The 23,102-nt window shown below is 43.6% G+C and overlaps 1 protein-coding gene across 2 annotated transcripts; it reads right to left on the reverse strand.

Annotated features, from left to right (window-relative positions):
* Positions 1-930: 930 nt before the first annotated feature.
* On the reverse strand, positions 931-16,645 carry CYSLTR1 (cysteinyl leukotriene receptor 1). Of its 2 annotated transcripts, none has more exons than XM_033138123.1 (2): positions 16,363-16,645; positions 931-2,354 (listed from the first exon to the last, which is right to left on the reverse strand). In XM_033138123.1, exon 2 carries the CDS (start codon positions 2,335-2,337, stop codon positions 1,300-1,302), a length of 1,038 nt encoding a protein of 345 aa, XP_032994014.1. In that variant the 5' UTR covers positions 2,338-2,354; positions 16,363-16,645; the 3' UTR covers positions 931-1,299. The 2 variants fall into 2 exon arrangements, with proteins under 2 accessions (XP_032994014.1, XP_032994013.1); XM_033138122.1 differs by lacking the exon at positions 16,363-16,645 and adding an exon at positions 3,634-3,715.
* Positions 16,646-23,102: the final 6,457 nt, after the last annotated feature.

The raw sequence follows: 23,102 nt of genomic DNA on the forward strand, positions 1-23,102 counted from the left end.
AGTGGTACCTCAGTTTAAGAACAGTCCGGTTTAAGAACTATTTGGTTTACAAACTCTGCAAAACTGGAAATAGTGTCTTGGTTTGAGAACTTTACCTCAGTCTAAGAACGGAATCCGAACGGTGGAAGGGCACCGGTGGCGGGAGGCCTCATTAGGGAAAGCGTGCCTTGGTTTAAGAATGGTTTCGGTTTAAGAGCGGACTTCTGGAACGGATTAAGTTTGTAAACCGAGGTACCACTGTACTTCTTCACACGGCACATATTTAAGGTCACCAATCTAGATGGCTTCAGAAGAGGATTAGAGAATTTCATGGAGGACAAGGCTATCGATGGCAGTGTGTTCCTTGAATGCCTGTTCATAGGACTTATAAGCGTTGGAAAGTGCTGTTGTGTTCAGTTCCTTCTTTCAGGCATCTGGTTGGCCACAACGAGGACAGGATGCTGGCCTAGATGGGCAAATGGCCTTATCCAACAGGGGTCTTAGGTTCCTATACATATTCCCTTTCCCATTCTCCAGAGGACCTTCACCCTCCTTTACCCAGTTATAGCTATGCACTTTCTGAGAATCAGATCACTAGGATGTGATAGTGACTTTGCAACACTTAAGAATTAATTCATTTCCCTCAATTTGGAGAGAATCTTATGGCTGGTTAAGTGTTACTAGGAATTGTAACTCAGTGTGAAGTAAACTACAGTGACCAGATTTTGGGGGGGGGCAATGTATGTGCTTCAAAAGTGCTGTGTGTCCCTTTATCTTACAAGCAGTATCTAGCCATTGTTTACTCTTTAGCATTGCCTCCACAAGGCCACTTGTTTGCAAGTCAAGTTGTGAAGGACACAAATGCTTGTGCACAAGCCGTCCAGGATGTATGTATGTATGTATGTATGTATGTATGTATGTATGTATGTATTGCTTGCTTGCTTACTTGGAATGCACAGTTACTGGGCAACTGTAAGACAGCCACTATCTTTCAACCTAATCTACCTTGGATGTTTGCTCTGTAGATAAAATAGAAGGAGGAGAGGGAACCATGTACGCTTCCTTGAGCTTGGAGAAAAGGTGGGACATAAATGTGGCAAATAAATATGACAAATCATCCCACACATCTGCTAAACCACCAACACACATGGGATAATGCATCTCAGATTGGTATGACTGCTGCAGAGGTATCTAAATAGTCAGAGGTCATGCCAGTTCCAGGTTGCCTTGCACCATCATGTTCATAACTTAAGAGATAGCAGTGTGCCAGCTCCTTTGGCTCCCCACCCTGTCAGGATTTTTTGGGAGCTTCTGCAAAGGCTATAAGCCCATCTCTTCTCGTGCCTTCCCATTAGCTGGCTCCTCCCCAAAGTTCTTTAAGGACATCTTGAACTTGTGTGCCTGTGACACACTGGAGGCGGACCCCTTTCGGAAGGTAGAAAGCCTTTTGCGAAAGTTGCCTCCAGAGAAGAAATAGAGAAGCGGGTCGAAGCAGCAATTGAAAGCTGCTAGGGAAAGCGTTATCACCACAGATTTCTGCATGTAGAGGATATCCTCACAACGTGAACCCCCTTCCATCATGAAATGAATGTGGACCGTGCGTTGGACATGATAGGGAGCGAAGCTCAAGAGGAAGGTCAAGGTGACAATGACAATCATCCAGACGGCTTTTCGGCGGGCTGCTTCTTTTTTTTGCAGGGAGTTTTTCAGCAAGGTTCTTATGATCATGGTGTAGCAGGCGGCGATGGTGGTGAAGGGAATGATGAAGCCAATAAATAATGCAATATAATGGAGGACCACCAGCTTCAGCATCTGATCTACTGGCGGGGGCTCAAAGCACTTAGTCTTGTTGCTCGAACTGTCCAGGTATGAGCCGCTCAGCAGAAATGGCACGCTTGTCAGTGTCACAAAGATCCAAATGGCTCCGCATACTAGCACGGCTTTCTTCCGAGTTACAAACCTGAGGTTCTGCATGGGGAAAACGATGGCAATGCAGCGGAAGAAGCTCATGGCCGTCATGAACATGATGCTGCAGTACAAGTTGACATACATGGCGTAGGAGCTGATCCGGCATAGGAAGTCACCAAAGAACCAGTCGCCCTTGTGGACATAGTACACCACCCGCAGAGGCAGTGTGCACACAAACAACAGGTCTGAAGTAGCAAGGTTGAGCATGTATATCTGGAAGGCAGTTTTCTCCTGGAATGTTCTTATAAGGACACATAGCACAAAGCCATTTCCTAATAAGCCCAACACCGAGATTATAGAGTACGTCGTAGTGTACACTTGATTCCGGAATTCATCAATGGTGGCACTGCATGTTGTCACGTTGCTCTGCATATTTTCACCACAAGTCATCAAATTGAACTCAGATCCTGCAGTGCAAACATGGGGGTTGGGGTGGAAGGAAAGGAAAGGAAAGGAAACAGCATTAGTGTGGTGTTTTTATACAACTTCTGCAACTGCTGAAAGTGAAAGAGGTGGCTTTACAAGGGTCCCAGTGAGCTAGTAAGCTGCAGATTAATAATCGGACCTGAGACATCAGTTATTTGAGCAAGCTGGTAGAGACATTATTTCAGTGACCTCTGGATATGAAGAAGTTAGGGAGAATTGTGAAACCATTACCTGTATTCAACATCAAGCTGAATAATCAGATCGATCAATCAATTAAACATCTGGTGGTTTCAAAAGGTACCCCCTTAGTTTAATTGTTGCACTTAAGAAAATGCAGAAAATTAAAATAATTCTAAATACTTGAGCACATATCCTTATTCAAGCTCCAACTTAAAAGAAGCATTTTCTTCCATGTGTGGAGAAGAAATTTAATTCAAAATGAATCTTAGTCTTCCATTTCAAACTGTTGCTTCTGTAATATGTGAAGGTGTCCGTATTTACTTGACAGATTATAATTAACTGAGCAAAATTAAGGCATTTTATTGATGATGAATGGTCACAGGGCAGGGCTGAATAAGGGGAATTGCTCTTTGAAACCTGCTTTTGGACCAGTAAATTATACCAATGCGGGTTCTGTTTTGAGTTGCAAATCTGCTAAGTGAGTTTGAGCAATTGTCCAACAAGCTGGGAAAGGGAAATTTTTACATTTTAATGGAAACCTACACAATTCATGTTTCCTTAAAGAAATAGTTTTTAAAATACGCAAAGTGAAGCACAGCTATCCATCAGAATTTGCACATCTCTCAATTTTGCAATGCAGATCTCTAAACGCAAAATGTACAAGAATAGGGGAAAGTGTTTATTAACAACACACACTTTACTTAACTTTCAAAAATGCATTGTATTAGGGAAAATATGATTTGCAAAAAGGTGTATATTAGACAAAATTGCATACAAAAATGTGCATATGGGGAGAGATACATGCTAAAATGCTCATGAATTTCCATAATGAAATGTAGCAAACTGAACTTGAGAATGGAAAAATGCGAAATTGAGAGAAATTTAAAGGGACAGAGGCCAGAACTTACAGATTCATCTGTCCCAGAGGATTCCCTGGACAGAAGCTCACGCATTCAGCCTTTTATCCTGCACAGTTTTCTGCCAGTTCACTATTTCTGTTGGCATGGCAGACGATATGATTACCAGAAGGGGGCGATCCTGTTTAAAGAGAGGACTGCTTTACCAATGAAAACAACTTACTGTTTCCTTTTTTGGTGAGTGGCTGGCTCTGTTGGGAAGGCTTTAATATTAGCAGCTAGCTCTCCTGCACTGCCCAACTGGGAACCTGATAAAACAGAAAATGGATAAAACAGTGTCTGATTTTGCCTTGTGCACAGATTTTTCCACCACTGGGGGTGGGCAGGCGGGAAGTAAGCTGCATTGAAAATAGCAGGACTCACTTCTGCATAAAGATGTTTAAGGCTTTATTGGAAACCTGTTATCCATGTGCACCAGTTGGGATTGCAGAGCTGAAAATCAGAACACACTGGCCTGTGCCATCATCCAGGGGGCGAAAGGCCACTGGGGAGTTAAATCCCCTGCCTCCCAGGAAGAATATCACAGCAAGGGGAAGATCAGCCTGGGCCCAGCTATTGGCCAAAGAAGCGCCAGCACCAAAGAGCTTGCTCCCTCACCCCTTGCCAGACAGAACACTTGTAAGAATTTGGTAACTAAGAGCTGGTTCCCTGAATATTCATTTTTCCTCCTCCCTCTCAATTTCCATTTCTTTTATGTTGAGACTTTTAGACTGCGCAACCTGAGACCATTGACCCTCTTATTACTGAGAGTTACAGATAAATGCAGAAACCATTTTAGGTGTGTCTGATATGTGCGCAAACATGCACATCACAGTGAACCTGGAAGTGATATGAAAACATCACAGAAAGGGAGCAGAGGTGCTTTGGCACAACCTTTTTATGATCGCCAGGCACCTTGTAAAAGGGTCGCACCAAAGCAGCTCTGGGAGGCTCTGGGAAGTGGTCAAAGCAGGGGGGAAGCGGGGGAAGGGAGGGAGGAGGTAGGCCAGCAATGGTGGTGGGATGGTGGCAGAGGGAGCGCAAGCAAATGGCAACGGGATGGTGGGGGAGATGGGGGGCACGGTGTGTAGTGACACCATTTTTCATAGAAATATGGCACTGCCAATAAACCCCCCCCCCATTTACTCCAGACTTTATGCACCATTTCAAAGAAATCAGATGAAGGCTTGCACAGGCAGAAGCCAAACCAAAACCACAAGCTGCCATTACTTCTGAGTAAGCCTGTACAAGATCACTCTTTTCATTTCCCCAAGTAGCATAACAATTAGAAATAAATACCTTGGGTCATGTCAAAGTAAGGGCGCATCTACTTTGACATGACCCAAGGTATTTATTTCTAATTGTTATGCTACTTGGGGAAATGAAAAGAGTGATCTTGTACAGGCTTACTCAGAAGTATGTCCTATCAAGTTCAACGGGATCCCCCCGCCCCGCCCCCAGTTAAGTGTGGGCAGAATTGCTGCCCACGAAGGGAAGGCAGCTGGGCACTCTGATTCTCTCTGTTCTCAACACAACACACATTCTCAAAGGGAGAACTAGGTTTAGACAGAGGGAGAGAGGTAGCATCATCTGAGATACATTGCCTGCACCAGTCCTAGAATGGTCACACATCATAGAGGTACAATTACTCTGCACCACCACTTTGGGCCCTTTGATTGCAGGAGAATTCTGCAAGATGTTCTTGACATAATGATAGTGCACTGGTAGTGGATTTATTCTGCTTCAGTTTGTTCTGTGATGCTTCCCCAATGCTACTACTGATAGCTCAGCCGGTTAGAGCATGGTGCTCATAATGCCACGGTTGCAGGTTTGATCCCTGTATGGGACAGCAGTGTATTCCTGCATTGCAGGGGGTTGGACTAGAAGATCCTCAGGATCCCTTCCAACTTCACAATTCTATGATTACAGTCTGGAGAGGCTATAGCACAACCAGATCAGATCAGAAATAAATCAGAATGTTTGTGGCCTGTGAGGGGGGCTGAAGCAGTCACCTTGGGTGGCAGGATTCCGTGGGCACACCCCGCCATTGCAGCTGCTGGGGTTGCATGGCAGCAGCTTCTGGCAAGGTCTTGTGGAAATCTCATGAGACCTCACCAGAAGCCACCATTGCACAACCCCAGTATGTGAGGCTTCAGCAGAGGCAGGGCAGCACCTTCCTGTTTCACCCCAGGCAGCTAAACAGGATGGACCACCTTTCGTTTGTGATATAAAAAATTATGGGATTTCTGCAGGAAGTTATATGATATGCATTGGCTGGAAATGAGGCAGTGTGAATAACCCAAAACCTTTGCAGGCCCAAACAGTACTGAAAGCAGGCTTGCATGTGGCCACACCAAGAGCATCATGAACACAAATCATCATGAGTGTGCAGTAAAAGGATGCCTGGAGCCGCCTTGTTGCAAAATTTCAGAGTGTGTACACTTAAATCTGCCACTAAAAGTAAAACAAAAATCTGCCTGCAGGCCTATTGCCAGTTTCATTGGAGAAGCCCCAAGTTCTACTCTTTGGAAAGAGAGGAAACAATTGCTCTGACCACAATGCAACCAGGGAATTCCTCACCGGAATTACTGTTTCTGATTGTGGTTATGCATTTCTTGGAGGATACCCGGAGCATAACTTCGAAAAGGAGTGGTGCTGGAACCTAGTCATTCCCCCCCCCCTAGAAGTCCTATCATTTGGTCTGAAATCCTAGAAATCTTGAGTGATGACTGGGGGGGGGGGTCATGCAGAGGCTCAATGGGATTGTATGATACCCTAGTTGGGCTGAGGAAGGCTGTAGTCAGGTGAGCTGTGTGCCTACTTGGTCTGCTGTTCAGGTGATGGGCAACTTCAAGGCTTCTGTTCTCATTCTTTAGGGTTCTTTATACAAGTATTTGGACCTGGACTTTGACACCAATTCCAGAGCATTGCTGTCTCTGAAGTAAGGGAAAATAGCATAGCTCAGTGGTAGAGCACCTGCTTTGCATGCAGAAGACCCCCCCCTTTAATCCCTGACATCTCCAGGTAGGGCCAGGAGTGAACCCTGCCTGAAATCCTGGACAGCTTCTGCCAGTAGACAATACTAAGCTAGATGAACCCAAAGTCTAACATGGTCTATAGCAGCTTCCTATGTTCTTATGTAAAGAAGGACAAATGCCCCCACCCCCACCCCCCAGCCGAGTCCTGGGGCTGTTAAAATGATACAGGTCTGAACTGTGACAAGTTCTGACTCAAATTAAGTCCGAGATTCCGTAAATTTGCATAAACCACACTAGTTTTTATCAGGAACTTATCTAGAAAAAAACCCACTACAAAACATTTCCTGGTAGTTTTGAAAACCTTCCTGGCTCCACTGACTAAGTGGAGCATTTTACCATATCATAATTTATTTCTGCTAGTTAATTTCCACTTGTTAACTGATATCATTTTGTCATTATTATTGTTATCTGCAGCCTGATTTTATTTTTGTAATTTAGTTTTAATCTCTAATATAAACCCGCTGTGGTCTTCACTTTGAAGCAAAGTGTAATAAATATATTTTACAATGAAGCTAAAACCATTTTTCATACCAGTGGTTAATAATAAAGTATTTGGTGATTTATACAAAGAATAGAAATGAAGGAGAATTATAACTAAGAGCAGAACAATAAAAAAGAACCATCTTCATGGGTGGCCAAAGTGACTTCTAATATAAATATTAGATTGGACTGAGCTGGGGAGTGGGAGAGAGGTGACAGACAGGTGAGAAGTTGGGTCCAGTGTGGACGCACTGGTGCATACAATCCATTGCTCATACTGGATCAGCTGCATGATTTGAGATTGCCCCATTCTGTCCCACTTAAGCCCCATTCAGGTAAGCTGCAGTGATGCCCATGTTAGGAGAGTGGTTCTGTGGCTCAAGGTATGCAAAGTTCTGGCCAAAATGACAGAGGGAGGGAAATGTCCCTGGAGCTGTTCTTGAAAATGTTTACTTGAGAAAATAACTTGCAACAACTGTAAATCCTTTCAGTGGAAAAGCATGCCCAGAAACATGCCTAGCCTCCTCCCATGTCTATAACTGTCCATGCCTATGATGTGAAATCCAGTTGCTGTTTATGTCTTTGTTGGCATCGATCCAACCAACATAGAAGCTGAATCATATACCAGAGGCTTTTCAAGCATCCTCTCAGTAGGCTATGTGCACTTTGCCCCTGAGATTCCACAGAAGTTGAGCACTCTCTGAAACCTCTTCCCAATCGGCCTACAAATTTGCAAGCAGGAAAGGCCGTGTGAAGGTTAACAGGCTTTATGAGAGGAGAAGAGGGATATGACATGGAAGGAATTTTAGAAGTGGGAGAGTAGGAACAGGAAAGGGTGCAGCCAGAGCTGATAAATGGACTAAAAGCTTGTCTCTTCTTCAGTGCAAGTCAACCTGAAGAGCCATTACCTGGCAGTGGAGGCTGATCCATTAGGGTGAATGGGACACCTTAGTTAGTCCTCAGCAAGCTCTTCCCACCTGCTTGCCTTATCTACAACCAGTCCAGTACTGCCTGCCAGCTTCCTCCTCTGTAGTCTTTGTGTAGCCGGCCTTTATGGATAGAGACAATTCACTAGGATTAGTTGGGTCTGCCTGTCATTGGCTCTGGCTCCGCCTACTCTTTGCATTTTACCAATCCCAATAGGCACTAGGCACCTGTGCCTGAGATGGTTGTCATTTTCACCACTCAGGAAGTTCACATGCAGCTGTTCAAAGGCAGAGCAATTCTCCACTAGAGAGCAATTCTGTTTCTCAAAGTACTTCCCAACAAATGGAGGCATGGTCTGTGCATCTTTGTCTGGGTGGCCTATATAGAATTAGAGAGTTGTAAATAACCTGTAAGTCACCAGGTTTGGACCTATGCTAGTTGCTTCATTTTCCACACCTAAACCTTGTCTGAATGATTGAATTCATGTGATGGCCTCTGAGGCAGATGCATGTATACCTATGTTCTGGAAACAGTGGTTGCCATATGTCCTCCCCCCCCCCCCCAGAACACATTCTCTTTTTCATGGGTATGTAAAATGAGAGTCGGCACAGCAATCAATAGTTAAAAGTAGAAGTTGGCAAATGTGTCCTCTTTTTTGCTCTTCAAAATATGGCAACCCTATTTTCACAAAAGGGATCTTGGAAATCAACCAACCCTAGCCCGTTGCTCAGTGCAGGACCTGCAATTCAAGATGCAGCTACGTCCTCCCTGGCAGATGGTCCAACATCTCCTTAAATTCCTCAAGTGAAGGAGGGCTCAACACCTCCCAGGGGCAGTTGGCTCCAGTGCTGAACAGCTCATAGCTAAGTACTTGAAAGACTTGGGGTGCATGCTCATGACACAATTTTGCATAAAATTTCCACATGCACATGCACATGGAAATTTAAGTTGACTTTCAGAGGGGAACAGCATTCTGGTCTTTGTTGTCAGGGCTTAGTCTGAGTAACAGGGTGCCAACCCTGTAGCTCAGCACACTATGTGTGGATCAGGCCCTCTGCTCTACCAGTGGCAGACTTCAGTACTATGGTGCCCTGTGCAATGCCAGGTAAGGGGGCACTGTGATTTGGGAAGGAGACGCAAGGTTCTGGCAGGGTCCTAAAGCCCTCCCACCTCCTTCCCAAAGCTGGGAAAGTGTTAACTAGTCTTTGGGAAGGAGACAGGAGGTTTCTAGGACTGTCAGAGCCTCACACTTCCTTCCCAAAGCACAATGCCTCACTAACCTGGGTTTGAAACAGTGCCTCCTTGGCTCAGAACTCGGTGCATGCACACCACTGGCACAGCCCCCAATCCGCCCCTGGCCTTACCAACAATGTATTGGAAATAACTACTGCTTAGAACTAAAAGAAGCCCTGTTCACCATCTAACATCACTTCTCTCTCACACACACTCTTATACGTACTCTTTGCACACACTTATCTTTCCTGATCCTATCCACCTGTTGCAAGGGTGGAGAACTTCAGGCACAGGGACCAAATGTGGACCCTCAAGCTACTCTATCTGGCCCTCAGCATTCCTTCCCTAAGCACAACCCGTCTCCCTAAGCCACATCCTTCACCATCCCTGCTCTGCACCTTCCTTGGCTGGAATGTCTCCTTGAACTCTGATCATGTCTCTTGTCTACCTACATGGAAGATAGATAGATAAAGAGAAAACAACTCAGGACTCTAGTCCAGAACAATATTTAGCCCAATTATATATAAGGGTATTTATTTAACAAAATTGCTACACCACTTGATTGCAGTAAAACCATTAAGCGCTTTACAGGAAGTATTAAAACTGTCAACATGAAAAGCAATGAAAATAAATTAAATATAAATAAAATTCGCAGCAAGAAAGGCTAAAGCACGTCAACATCCGCCTGGGTGGATAGGCTTGCGCAAGCAAAATGTTTTGAGCAGACACGGAAAAGAGTGCAGCAAAGGCTCCTGCCTCACATCTACAGGCAGGCAGTTTGGAAGTGTAGGTCCTGCTACACTAAAAGACCAATTTCTTACAACTGCGGAATGAGTGGCACTTGTATCAGGGCTAGTTTTGCAGATCAAAGGGGTCAAGTGGGCACATATGGGGCAAGGCAATCCTGCAAGTGCACATGAAAGGCTTTGTATGCCAACAGCAACACCTTGAATATGGTCCTGAAACGAATCGGGAACCAGTGCAGATCTCCAAGCAGAGGTGTTATATGCTGAAAGGTTCTTACCTCTGTCAGCAACTGTGGCACAGCGCTGTGCACATGACTGCATTTTCCAGATTAAGTGAAACCTCTCTCACTGTGGAGATTTCGGCCAATGGATCCCAGTGTTTGAAGGATGGTTTTAATATTTATAATTTATTAAGGTGATTTCCATTAAAAGAAATAAAGTGATCCAGAAAAAGAAGAAGGAAAAGTGGACAACAAAGATACATATAAAAGCGAAAATATACACAAAAAGAGAGCAACACACAACATTCCCATACATTCTTGAATAAGTTGGTATAGTGTTATTGTCCTAGTGCTTATGTAAATACTAATAGCCTACTACGTTTTGTATAAATTTGTTCCAAGTGTTATCATATTTATCCATACAGAGTCTGCACCTAATAAGGAATCCGTTCATAAATTGCCAGTGATGTCATATCAATCCATTGATTGAAGGAGTATCATATCTTTATTTTTCCAATGCCTCAATATCAATATCTTGGCCACCATTAGGGCACGGAAAATCCATTTTCATCGTCCCGTTGATAATTTCCATACTGCTGGTATATAGTTTAATAAAAGATTCTCTGCTGAAAGATTTAACTTTTTCTGCACAGTCATAGTTACCCAGTAGAGCACTTTCTCTCAAAACTTGTTAAGTAAAGAACACTGTACAAACATGTTTCAGAGAGGCATTGTCCTTGGCACAACTCCAACACTGAGCTATCTTAGCTAAACCTTTTTTTAATACAACCATAAAGGGGTCCAATAAACTCTAAATATTATTTTCTATTGCATTAGTCTTAATTTTAAATCTGATGACACCTTAGGTATTGAAGCTAATATATTTTCCCACTATCTGGGTAAAGGTGTTTCTGTGGATTGATGTTTGTTCCAATTCAGGGGTAAACAGTGGGTTTTCCCAGGGAAAGTGGCAGGACAAATGAAAAACTGCTTGGACTCATGCCTGGAAAGTGTAGGACAAGTGGGAAAGCTCTTGAACCCATGCTTTTAAGGCACAGGACAAGCAGAAGTGTGGACAAGCCCATAGTTTTTCTGCCATCAGTCATTTAATAATATACGGTAATTCTTCTTTTCTGTCCCAATTCTGCCCATATGCAGTCTAATAGATTTCTGCTCTTCTCTTTGATCTTCCTCAATCTCTGGAACCCAAACTTTTGAATAACTGGATATTTTCACAGACTACCCATTCCTGTCTGTATTACAATGTTTACGTTTCCAACTAGTCATATCTGTTTCAACTGCCGTGTTTCATCTAGCTGCTTTTGGGGGGGGGGGGCGGGTTGCAAAGGTTTCCCGGTAGACGTATCTTTGATATCATAAAATGTACTCTTTCTCCCAAACCTTCCCTGAAATTTCATTATTTGCACTAGCAGACCAGCTATTACAATATAGCTATTCATTACATTTAACTTTATCAGACTGTATTTTTTATATTTATATATTTTCAAGATAATTCTTTCATGTTAGCAACTCTTCAGACTTAACAGGGTAAGCAGTGGGGCAAAAGGAAGTGTGGATAAGCCCAAGTGTCAACAATACTGAACTAGATGGACTAATGGTCAGACATTATGTAAGACGGCTTCCTAAGTTCATGTAAGAGGAACTTGCCCTTCACATGCCCTTCTGAGGAACTAAGTTGCTCCTTGGGGAAATGCACTTAGTTATCACCCAAAAAAGGGCAAGTTCAAGCCTAAATTTCAACATACTCAAGTCTCATTCGCTGTTTCAATGGGAGAGTTAAACATGTTCGCATGTGTGTGTGTGTGTGTGTATATATATATATATATATATAGTGGGATGGATTGTACTAAAGATTTCTTCCTGGGCAAATTTTAATCCCCTGTAGAGCCCTGCATAATCAATATGAGGAGTGAAGTAATCATGCCTGCCAGCTCCACCTCCTTGCACACTTTACATGCATTGCTTATTTATCTATATCTATACTTTTTGCGTCCAATGCATCAAAATTAAAAGCACTACAAACTCAGTTAAAGTTGTACCATAATAGAACAAAAACACAGATACTGTATTAACTGAATGTCAGCAACTCATGATAAACCCTCACAAAGGAGGGGCTCTTGGAAGGAATGATGTGATATTTGCAATGTACAGATCACACAATCCATCATGTTGGACACTGGTATCCATGTACATCTGGCCTCCTTACAGATGCTATAACTTTATGCAAGGGTCCAGAGTAACAGGCACAACCACAATCCCACTTCATTATACCATCTGCACGCGGCTTCCATGGATGAAAAGATGGCAAGCTATTTACCCAGATCCCTCTTCCCTTCAAAGCTCTTTTAATGCAAAAAGCATGCACACACCCCACCAAACAAAGGCAGTGGTGGCTGGGACCCATTGAGATGGGGGGCTTATCCACACTTCCACTTATCCTGCTGGTTTCCCCCAGGGAAAACTGCTCTTTAGCACTCAATTGGAGCAAATGGCAATTCGAGTTTTCTCCAATTTAGGGCTAAAGGGTGGGTTTTACCTGGAGAAGATGCAGGGCAAGTGGAAAATTTCTTGGACCTGTGCTTTCTAGGAATGGGACAAACGGAAGTGTGGATTAGCACCGGTAGCGCAGAAAGCAGAGATGCCAACAGTAGCTGGATGCAGTGCCAATGAAAAATAGAGCCAACTAACTCTAGTTTTGCCTTTGTCCTACTGAGCTCTAAAACAGGAATACTGAAACTTAAGTGGAGGGAGTTGACATCCAGTGCCCCCCCCTGGAGTGAATGTAAGCAGAAAGCAGGTGGAGGCGGCTGGCTAAGGACAGACTGAGATTGATGGGCCAGTACCCTACTTGCCCTAAGGAATCAGCCTCCAGGTGTTACAAAAAGATACCTCCGCAGTTCTCCTTCCACATCCTTGCTATTTTCAGAATGTTTACAGGAGTGCTAAAAGGAGACATCATTTTTTTTTCTATTTCCAACTTAATTCTCCAAGCACCTCTGTAAGGTCTACGAATATAAAAAGAAAGGGACTACCATAACCATTGCTGAATGGTAATATCTTCAATGACCGCACCTTTTGGTGCCTGTTTATGGAATCTCCTGCATTGATGGAGGGAATAATTGGATCATTACAGGGTTGCCATACATCCGGAATTTCCTGGACATACCTGGAATACTGCAGTCAAAACTAGTTTCCTGGCAGAAATGTCCAGGAAAATCCAGACGCATGGCAACCAATGTCGACAGTGTCTCTCCCCCCCCCCCCCAATCTTCCTCAAAAATAGCTTTAAAATGTCCAATTTCTTTGCGATTTTGCAAAAACAGCTCAACAAATTTTCTGTCCGGATTTTTACTTTTTGAAATATGGAAACCCTACATTACAGAAAGTTAAACTGTAGTTGTTGGTTTTTTTCAAATAATCATTTAGTGGAATGTTGTAAAGTGGATACTCAAAGTGCTCAAGGAACAACATTAGAATCTACACTAATGCTGATTTTAAAATTGAGACTGCTTCAGCAACCACAACAAAGATGTTTTGAGTATTCTGAACTCAGCAGTGTCTTTACAGGAATGTTTGGTTGAGATAGACGCTGGTGATGTAATGATGATAATGTCTCATTGCAACATATAATGTTGCAGTGTCCTGTGGTGTCTCACTTTTGGTCAGAAACTTCTTTTTGTATTAACTTCCTTTTGGAAATATCTTTGATATTCACAGAAGTTCACACACTTTTAAACTACATTCCTATGATGTAGGAACTCACAGCTGAGCCGTTATGGTTGCAAAGAGACTTATTATACTCCAATGTCGGATTGCACTGCTCTTTCTAAATTTGAATGGATTTATTTTAATCATTAATCTTGGACCTATAGAGAGCTTATATTCATGTATATATTTAAATTAGGATGGTTGGATTATTGTTATCTTTTCTTGATGGAATATTCTTCTTGTTAATGGGAGCCAACATTGCTTCTTTCACACACACACCCCGGTGTTATATTTTAAATAACCAATATTAAAATCATTTAAAATAATGACAACAACCCAATTCTCCAAGTGTTGTTGCAAAATTGTATCACCTCTCCACACAGGAGGAAGATACTGGGCAGCCTGTAAACACTGTACATTCACACTCTATATTTAAAGCAGTATAATACCACTTTAAGCAGGCATCAGTTCCCCAGGGAATTCTGGGAGCTGTGGTTTCTTAAAGGTGCTAAGAGTTGTTAAGAGACACCTGTTCCCCTCACAGAGCTACAATTTGCAGAGCAGTTTAACAACCACTCCCTCTTCACTGAGAATTCTGGGAACTTGTTTTCCGTGATTTACCTCCACAGTCCCTTGAACCCCTCCCTAAAATTGGTCCAGAAGGACTAGAGAACCCTCCAGAGCAAATTTAGGGGTGGTAATGAGATGACAGCATGGAGAGGGCATTGTTCAACATTGCTTCCTTCCCTGTTCCAGGGAGGGAAGCCTTACCATCAGCTGAGTGAGATTATTTGATGCAACACTATTATAAAAACAACAGATGCCCTTGCTATTTATGAGCAACTCTGTTAAGTCTCATGTGAAGCAAGACAAATGAAGAATGGCAGTCCGCTTGCTAAGCAAGTACCACTGGGAATTATCACTCTAGTGTAATTGGTACATGCAGAGAGAAAAGGTTGTTATGTGCTTCTCACTTCCTCCGTCAATGGAAAGTTCTGGGCCAATTCTAACTAGCTTGGCTTCCTTTGGATGAGAGAGACTTACACTGGCTTTGTTCCAGTTGCCTCATTTGTGGATCAACAAATAGAGCAGATGTAGGTGCAAAAAGGCAGTCCTGCTATGCAACAGATCCACTGGTCCACATTAGATCTGGAGAAAGATCAATATGGGAATAGCTCCAGCCAAGTGCCATGGGTACCACATCCAAACACACCAAGATCCCCAACTCCCAGGACACCATCTCCTAATTAATAAGACTCAACATCCGTTGACAAGTATGTCCAGCTACTTCACCTATTGTCTTGCCTATGAGACACCTAGTGTCACAGCTTTGCAGGTTCAACCCCCTGCATTTCCAGGTGGTGCTGTGGACCAATAATCTTAACTCTATATCACGACAGCTTCCTGGGTTCCCATGATCATTCTGGACTATGGACCAGTAATGTGCTTAATATAAGGGCTTATCCATACTTACCCTTCACCCTGTGCTTTCCAGACACAAGTTTGCACTTTAAAGCTCTGTGTCTGGGCACTCTCTTTTCCCCCCCACCCCGGAGCTTTCCCCATAAAAGGAGAGTCTTTAAAGTGGAAGCACACCAAATGGAAATTTGGGTTTTCCACGGATTGCTGTTTGCCCTGATTCAGCAGTAAAGAACAGGTTTTCTTGGGGAAGGCTCCAGAGCAAAAAAGAAAGTAAGCAACAAAAAGGAAAAGTGCTTGGACACAGAGCTTTAAAGCATGGATAAGCCATTAAGAGTGGTTGGGCAGAAGCCATAACAATATGGGTCACATTGACACTATACAGTTAAAGCACCATTATACCACTTTAAACAGTCACAACCTTCCTCAAATAATCCTGTGAAATGTAGTTTGTTAAGCGCACAGAGAGTTGTTCAGAGAGCTGCGATTTCCCTGACTTCTCTGGGGGAAGGCGTGACTGTTATTTGAGTGTGATATTTGGTGTGACATTTGAATGCCTTAAATGCATGGTGTAGATGCTGAGAAGCTAGTGAATAGTTGTAATCATGTAGCAAATCCCAGGCATTCTGATATCTAGGCATGAAAGTCCCAAGATGCTCACATGGTTTTGCCAAGATGAAGATCCCAGCATGATAAAGGTGCACATTTCAATTGTCTTATCACAGCTCAGTCAGAAATGGCAGTTAATAATTGTTTTGGTAATGTGCTTCTCTTCCTCCTCCGATAACACAGAGAGAAAAACAAACATAGGGAAAGCCTTGGTCATTCAGCTAAGATTGAAAAGATTTCTGCTTTATGAATACCTTGCTTGTTGCATCACTCAGAGTTTCACATATCAGCTGTCATATGACAGGAAGGGTTTATGGCACAGGTCTGTTTATACTGTTTTATACTGTATTGCAAGAGCAAACTACAGGGAGGCAACATAAGCACTGCGCAAATTAGCCCCAACTGTGAAGCCTTTAGAAGGCTATACAACAGATTTGCTAACATAAATTTACACTCCTTGACTTTTTAACATATCAAAACTTGCATGCAAAGTCTCAGGCTAGCTACTTACAAGCTTTTCTTCATCATCAAGCAAAGTGGATAATTCCGGTGAAGAATTCCACAAGTCAAGTAGCAAAAACTGTGATACTGAAAGCAGTTGCTTCTGATTGCAGGCAGATCAGTTCCTTCTTTTAGAAAGAGGAAAAGGTGTATCCTGTCTTCTGAAGAAAAATGCTGATGAAAAGTTGACTAAATCTCTGAGGTTTACAGGAAAGCAAAAGCATTTGAAATGCAATAGATGTTCTGCTGCTGCTTGTATCCCAGCTGCCTTAACAGACCCTTTCTGCTCCACTGCCTGGAGCATAACGTTTAAAAAGAAAACCTGCAAAGGTCCCACCCCAGATTCTTTGGCAAGGGAGGGGCTAAGTCTTCCCTAGTTGGTAAATATGCAAATAAGTCCACTATGAACTGTTTGATTAACCAAGCCTTGTTTCTTCTTTTTCAAAAAACAGGAATTATAATACTATGTGTCCTTAGTAAACAGAAAGCAGTTGCGCTTGTATGCCTTATATTGCATGCTCGTTCCTTGCTTTTAATTGTTGTTCCATTTGTTATTGTGGTTACTACTACTTCCACAGTATGGGAGTTACAAAAATGGTCACAGTTATGCTATCTTAAGATAGAGAGCACTGATTATACGGGGATAAATGCTGCAAGTGGTCTGAAAAATCTCAGAAGAATCTGGGTTGAGGCAGACTCGTTAAGCCAGCTCATGAAAGAACATGTCAATTGCTAGGGTTCAAAATAATCTAAATACTTTTTGTCACACACTTTCTTCAATATACTTTCATAATTCCCCCCCTTTCAGTATTAGGACTCATGAGCTCTATTTACTCATTCTCTTTTTATGTAAAAGGTAAAGGACCCCGGACGGTTATCTGGTAAGTCCAGTTAAATGCAACTATGGGGCTGTGGCACTCAACTCACTTTCAGGCTGAGGGAGCTGGCATTGGTCCACAGACAGCTTTCTGGGTCAAGTGGCCAGCATAATTAAACCGCTTCTGGAGCAACAGAACACCATGACGGAAACCAGAGCACATGGAAACGCCGTTTACCGGTACTATTTATCTACTTTCACTGCTATGCTTTCGAACTGCTAGGTTGGCAGGAGCAAAGGGAGCTCATACTGTCACAGAGATTCGAACCACCGACCTTCGGCAAGTCCAAGAAGCTTAGTGGTTTAGACCAGAGCACCACCCGTATATAGAACTAGGGATGCTGCTTCACTCTCCATCCCACCTACCCAGCCCCTTGCCAACCCTCTCCCTTTGCACATGACTAAGCTCCCCTCCTTTTACACCTCATCAACTTCTTCTTCCCCTCCCTTTATAACTCATCCATATCATCCCTCCTCCTTCCAGTTTGCCCAAACCCCATTGCCTTCTGGTTCATCCAAACAACCCACTTCCCCTCACTGTCTGCCCAGTCCCCCAAGCACTCATGTCTCACCCAAACCACCCTGCCCTTCCTTTCTAGCTTCGGGGTTATGTCTGATGTTGGGATCTGCCTCTGGGGTAAACCAGCTATAGTAAAGCAAGGGCACGGAACTCACCACCCTCCAGATACAACATCCATCATCCCTGGCAGTGTTGTAGCTATGGAGGGAGGGCTAGCCTTTTTTTCTTTCTTGCCCTGGGTAAAGCCTCCAGAGGGGCATCATTGAGGCTCCCAGCCTGTGTGTGTGTATACACATGGGGTGTGTGTGCCAAACAGTGTCTAAAGCCTAGTTTCTTCCCTGATCCTTGGCCCTTGGCCATGCTGCTCGGGGCTGATAAGAGTACAGCATTTAGAGCTTCACCGGTGCTTCACTTGGCATGAAGGCCAAAGGGTTTTTCTTCACTCACGGCTCCAGGTTTTTCTGCCTCCAGGCCACTGCTTTCCAACTGGGCTGTTCTTCCTTCCTCCTGCGTGCTCTCTTCTTAGGTATCACATTACAAGACATTATTCCTCAAGGCTGCATCCTTCAGCTCTCAGAGCTGCTTTTCCCAACACCTTTACCATTCCTGGAAGTTTGCCTCCAGTATCTCATTCTCATCCTTGCTGACAGGCTCCCCCAAAGACTAAGAATGTGGACAGCCACATTCCCCAGTACAGTCCTCCAACCACATTCTGTATTATTATTTTATTAAATTTAATGATCATCACCTTGCCCACAAAGGTCCGTATAGTTAAAGCTATGGTTTTCCCAGTAGTAATGTACGGAAGTGAGAGCTGGACCATAAAGAAGGCTGATCGCCGAAGAATTGATGCTTTTGAATTATGGTGCTGGAGGAGACTCTTGAGAGTCCCATGGACTGCAAGAAGATCAAACCTACCCATTCTCAAAGAAATCAGCCCTGAGTGCTCACTAGAAGGACAGATCCTGAAGTTGAGGCTCCAGTACTTTGAAGAGAAGACTCCCTAGAAAAGACCCTGATGTTGGGAAAGATGGAGGGCACAAGGAGAAGGGGACGACAGAGGATGAGATGGTTGGACAGTGTTCTCGAAGCTACTTACATGAGTTTGGCCAAACTGCGAGAGGCAGTGAAGGATAGGCGTGCCTGGCGTGCTCTGGTTCATGGGGTCACGAAGAGTCGGACACGACTGAACGACTGAACAACAACAACAACAATTCACATATATATTCTATTAATGTTTAATTTTTTAAAATTATTGCTTCCCCACTCCCTATGTTTTTAGCTGTTTCTATTTTAGCTGTAAACTGCCTCAAATCCCTGTCAGGGGAAAAAGTGAGGTATAAATAAAGATAATGATAATGATAATGATAATAATATGCAGTAAAGATTTCTGTGTATCAAACACAAGCAGCAGTAAGACCCATACATAGGAACATATACTTTTAATATGCTTCAAAGAACAAACACATGAGAATAAGGCAATGGACAACAAAACAAATAGCACAGTGAGCAATAATGCTATGGAACAACCCGTTATAGATCGGTTCCAACCTCTAAGTCTCTGCACACACCAAACATTTAAAGTATCCTCTGCAAGAATCCTGGGAACTGTGGTCTGTAAAGGGTGCTGGGAATAGTGCTGTGAGGGATAAACTACTATTTGCTAGTATTATATTTTTTGCAGCAGGGCAGTTGCTGCAAATTTGTGGTGTGTATACAGCCAAAGTTTTTTGGTGCCCAGGCACAGTCCCCACACATTCCGGGAGCCAGACCTCGGATCAAGGAAAACACATGACAACATATTTGGGATTAAAATGTCCACAACTTTATTAAAAATTCAAATGTAGGAAACCTTGGCTTAGGCATTGGGTGTGTATCCTTCTCAGCCCGCCGCTGGGGGAATGAGGCAAGACAGGGTCAATCCGGAATATGGGGACACTACAAAACATGCATTTACACAGCTGGCCCCCTTCTGTGTTGCTGAGGGGAGTTCTATGGCCCACTGCTGTGCATTTGTAACCAGAGACTCTCCTCAAGACCCCTCTAATGGGGAACCCTGATATCACCTCCACAAAAGGGGTGAGTCACGACACCACCCCTTCATTGATTGTTGGAGTAAAGGATTCCACCCAAGGCCTAAAACCACCAAAGTTGTGACAATTGCTACAGGGAAGGCAAAAGGGGAAATTCCTTCCCGGCTCCGAAAAGACAGCAACCATCGTCCAACTGTAGCAACACCCATGGAACTGGAAAGGAGAAAGATTAGCCCGTAAGGAATGATACAATTAGAGGGAGGGCTGGGTGAGTGATGCTCTGGGGCCGACTGTGCTGCTGGCGTCAGCAGTGGACGAGAGTGAAGCCTGCTCACTCACGGCCAGCTCCTCTAGTCCTGGCCTCCACAGATTGGACAATTTGAAATTGGGTTTGGCGGGAACCCAGAAGGCACCACGGCAACCAAGGGGGGAGAAGCAATGGCCAGCAGAACGGTGTAGCTTTGGGAGGACAGTGGGACCTGCGTCAGGCTGCAAACCTCACCCAATGCCCAGTGAGTGGGCATTTCAATTATGCCCTAATTAGTCCCAAGTATTTGGGAAAGATTTTCTAAATAATCTTCTTTGGGGAATGTGTCCCAATAATCCTCTTATATGACTGATTGGATATTTTCAACCAATTCATCTGCATGCTGGGTAAGTTTATAGCTTTTTTTTATCAGTTACAAAAAAAAGGAAAATATGTGACATACTAACATATAATTATGTAAATAGATAGCCGCCTTTCAACAAAAATAAAACTGTTTAGTTAAAAGACTTCTTATCAGTCACTGATGTGTAAGAGGAAATATTTTCACATATTATCAAAACAAGTTTCGTTCAAAAGCCTTTCCCAAGGACTTGGGACATGGGTCATTTTTGAAAAGAAAAAAAAAAAAGATTTAATCATAGAATTGTAGAGTTGGAAGAAACACAAAGAGTTATCTACTCCAACGCCCTGCAATGCAGGAACCTGAACTAGATCTTCCTTCCTTCCTTCCTTCCTTCCTTCCTTCCTTCCTTCCTTTCTATGCAATTTGACCTTGCTATGGTTTAGAGATGGTTGCTTGTAACGGATCTGCCCTTAGGCAGGGTATGGTCAGAGCCCCAGCGTGTTAGGAGTTAACATACACTCTATGTGACTGGCAGCTCGCTCGCAGGAGGCGGGACTTTTCGCCCTTTAAAAGGAGGGAACGGCAGTTGGTCAGGAGGGAGAAAGAGGGAGTGAGTGGTGACTGAGGGAGAGAAGGTTAGAGACCAGGATAGTGGTGGGTAGGTTAGGCTAGGTTGAAGGTTTAATATGTTATACTGAATAGAAAACCTGTTATGCTGTTATGAAACTACATTTAAACATTTGATGCTCTGAAACTGTTATGCTCTATAAAGAAAAATAAAGACTAGTTTTGTTGCTATAAGTCAGTCGTCGTCAATTTTTGGGTCCAGCGGGATATAAACTGCTCAAGAAGAGGTGAACCCAGGAAAGAGTCCAAACTGTCCTGCGGGGTGTTAGTTTGTGTCTTAGGGGTTTCACTCAGAAGGGGCTAGCGGGCTGAAACATTGTGTATGCCACTGAGTTGCTAAAAGGGATTAGCAGACTGATACAGTGAGGGATCTAGAGAGAGAGACCCTGGGGCTGTAGGCAAAAAGGTGTTTAACCCCGGAAGCCCAGAGCAAGGATTATAAACGGCCGCGGCAGCTGGACAAATACACTCCGGTTACTAAGATACTCCCGTTTTGTATCTACCAGGGAGTTTACTTCATTGGCGGACCTCCGAGGGACAGGTGGGGAGGCTAATTAGTCTGACCCGGAACACCTGAGCAATTAAAAAATAAAAAATAAATAAACTTAGTAACAGGGGAGGGGAGTGTGACAGGGAGGGTCGTTGCAGTTGCCATATTTAGAGCCAGGAAGGAATTTGCCTGCAAACAAGCCTGTTTTGCTTTCCCCATAGCAATAGTCACAACTTTCAGCTGGCAAGGCATTAGGTGGAATCTTTTAGTCTAATATGAGGTGGTGCATCACCCAACCTGAAACAGGTGCAATTTTAGGGTATCCCATGGGGGGGGGGGTCTAGTGGAAGTCTCTGTCTAGAAGCCAAACATGGGGCAGACAGGCAATATGAACTTCCAGCAGTAGCCTGGGAGGGCCACCTCAGTAGACCTGCATCTCGAGGAGGTCTCATAATCCCAGGAGGGTCAAATGTGAGCCCTCCATCTGGAGGCTAATAATGGACACACACCTAATGCCTGTGCCAAAGCCTACCTACACCTGTAATCAATACAAGTTGTGACCAATTTTAAATCCCAGGACATTGTCTTGTCCAGTTTGCTACACCTATCTTTGTCTAGGCCATGGGTAGGCAAACTAAGGCCCGGGGGCCTTCTAAATCCGGTCCACGGACAGTCTGGGAATCAGCATGTTTTTACATGAGTAGAATGTGTCCTTTTATTTAAAATGCATCTCTGGGTTATTTGTGGGGCCTGCCTAGTGTTTTTACATGAGTAGAATGTGTGCTTTTATTTAAAATGCATCTCTGGGTTATTTGTGGGGCATAGGAATTTGTTCATTTTTTCTTCTTCAAAATATAGTCACAAGGCCTGAGGGACAGTGGACCGGCCCCCTGCTGAAAAAGTTTGCTGACCCCTGGTCTAGGCTTCCACTCCCTGGATCAGGGGTCACTAAATGTGGGTCTGCAATACACAGTTAGACCACTGGTTTGGCTCAGAATAAGGCAGCTTCCTAGGTTCCTATGCAATCAACAGAAGCAGCTTTACTTTCCACCAAAATGTTCCTATGCAGCCAGCAGAGGGTTAACAGGTTTCTTTACAAATAAATTGGTTTAACAATGATCATCTTGAGTGCTCATTGTTTCAGTTACAGTAACATGGCAAGAAGACTGGCTTGAAGAGCACTTTTCCTTAACCTAATTGAGAGCCAGCTATACCTCATGCATTACCCAAGTGCTATCTTTTGCAAACCATTATGCTTCTTCGGCAGTTGTTTGGAGTCGGCATGGGTCATGTGCTGAATCAATGCCATTTTTTGGCCATCAAGTCATTTTGCATAGCACACCAAAGGCCTTGTAGCAGCTCTTCTGCTGCTTCCCAATGCTTGTAGGTTACCCGCAGTGTGTGTTTCAAAAGTGCTAAATGCCATTTTGTTGATAAGGCCATTTGTTGCAATGCAAGGCAGCACAGTTTAAACTACTTCCTCCCAGACGCACAGCACTTCTAATAGCATTAAATTGCTTACTTGCTGCAATTAGAAGAATGACCTCTCACTTTGCTTCTTTTTTAAACAAAGTTAATCTCCTGGCACTGTA

Source organism: Lacerta agilis, chromosome Z (assembly GCF_009819535.1).
Source record: "Lacerta agilis isolate rLacAgi1 chromosome Z, rLacAgi1.pri, whole genome shotgun sequence".
Classification (NCBI taxonomy): Eukaryota; Metazoa; Chordata; class Lepidosauria; order Squamata; family Lacertidae; genus Lacerta; species Lacerta agilis.

Coding starts and splice junctions, on each gene's coding strand:
- CYSLTR1 (XM_033138123.1), bottom strand. CDS start 2,337: ATGACTTGTGGTGAAAATATGCAGAGCAACGTGACAACATGCAGTGCC.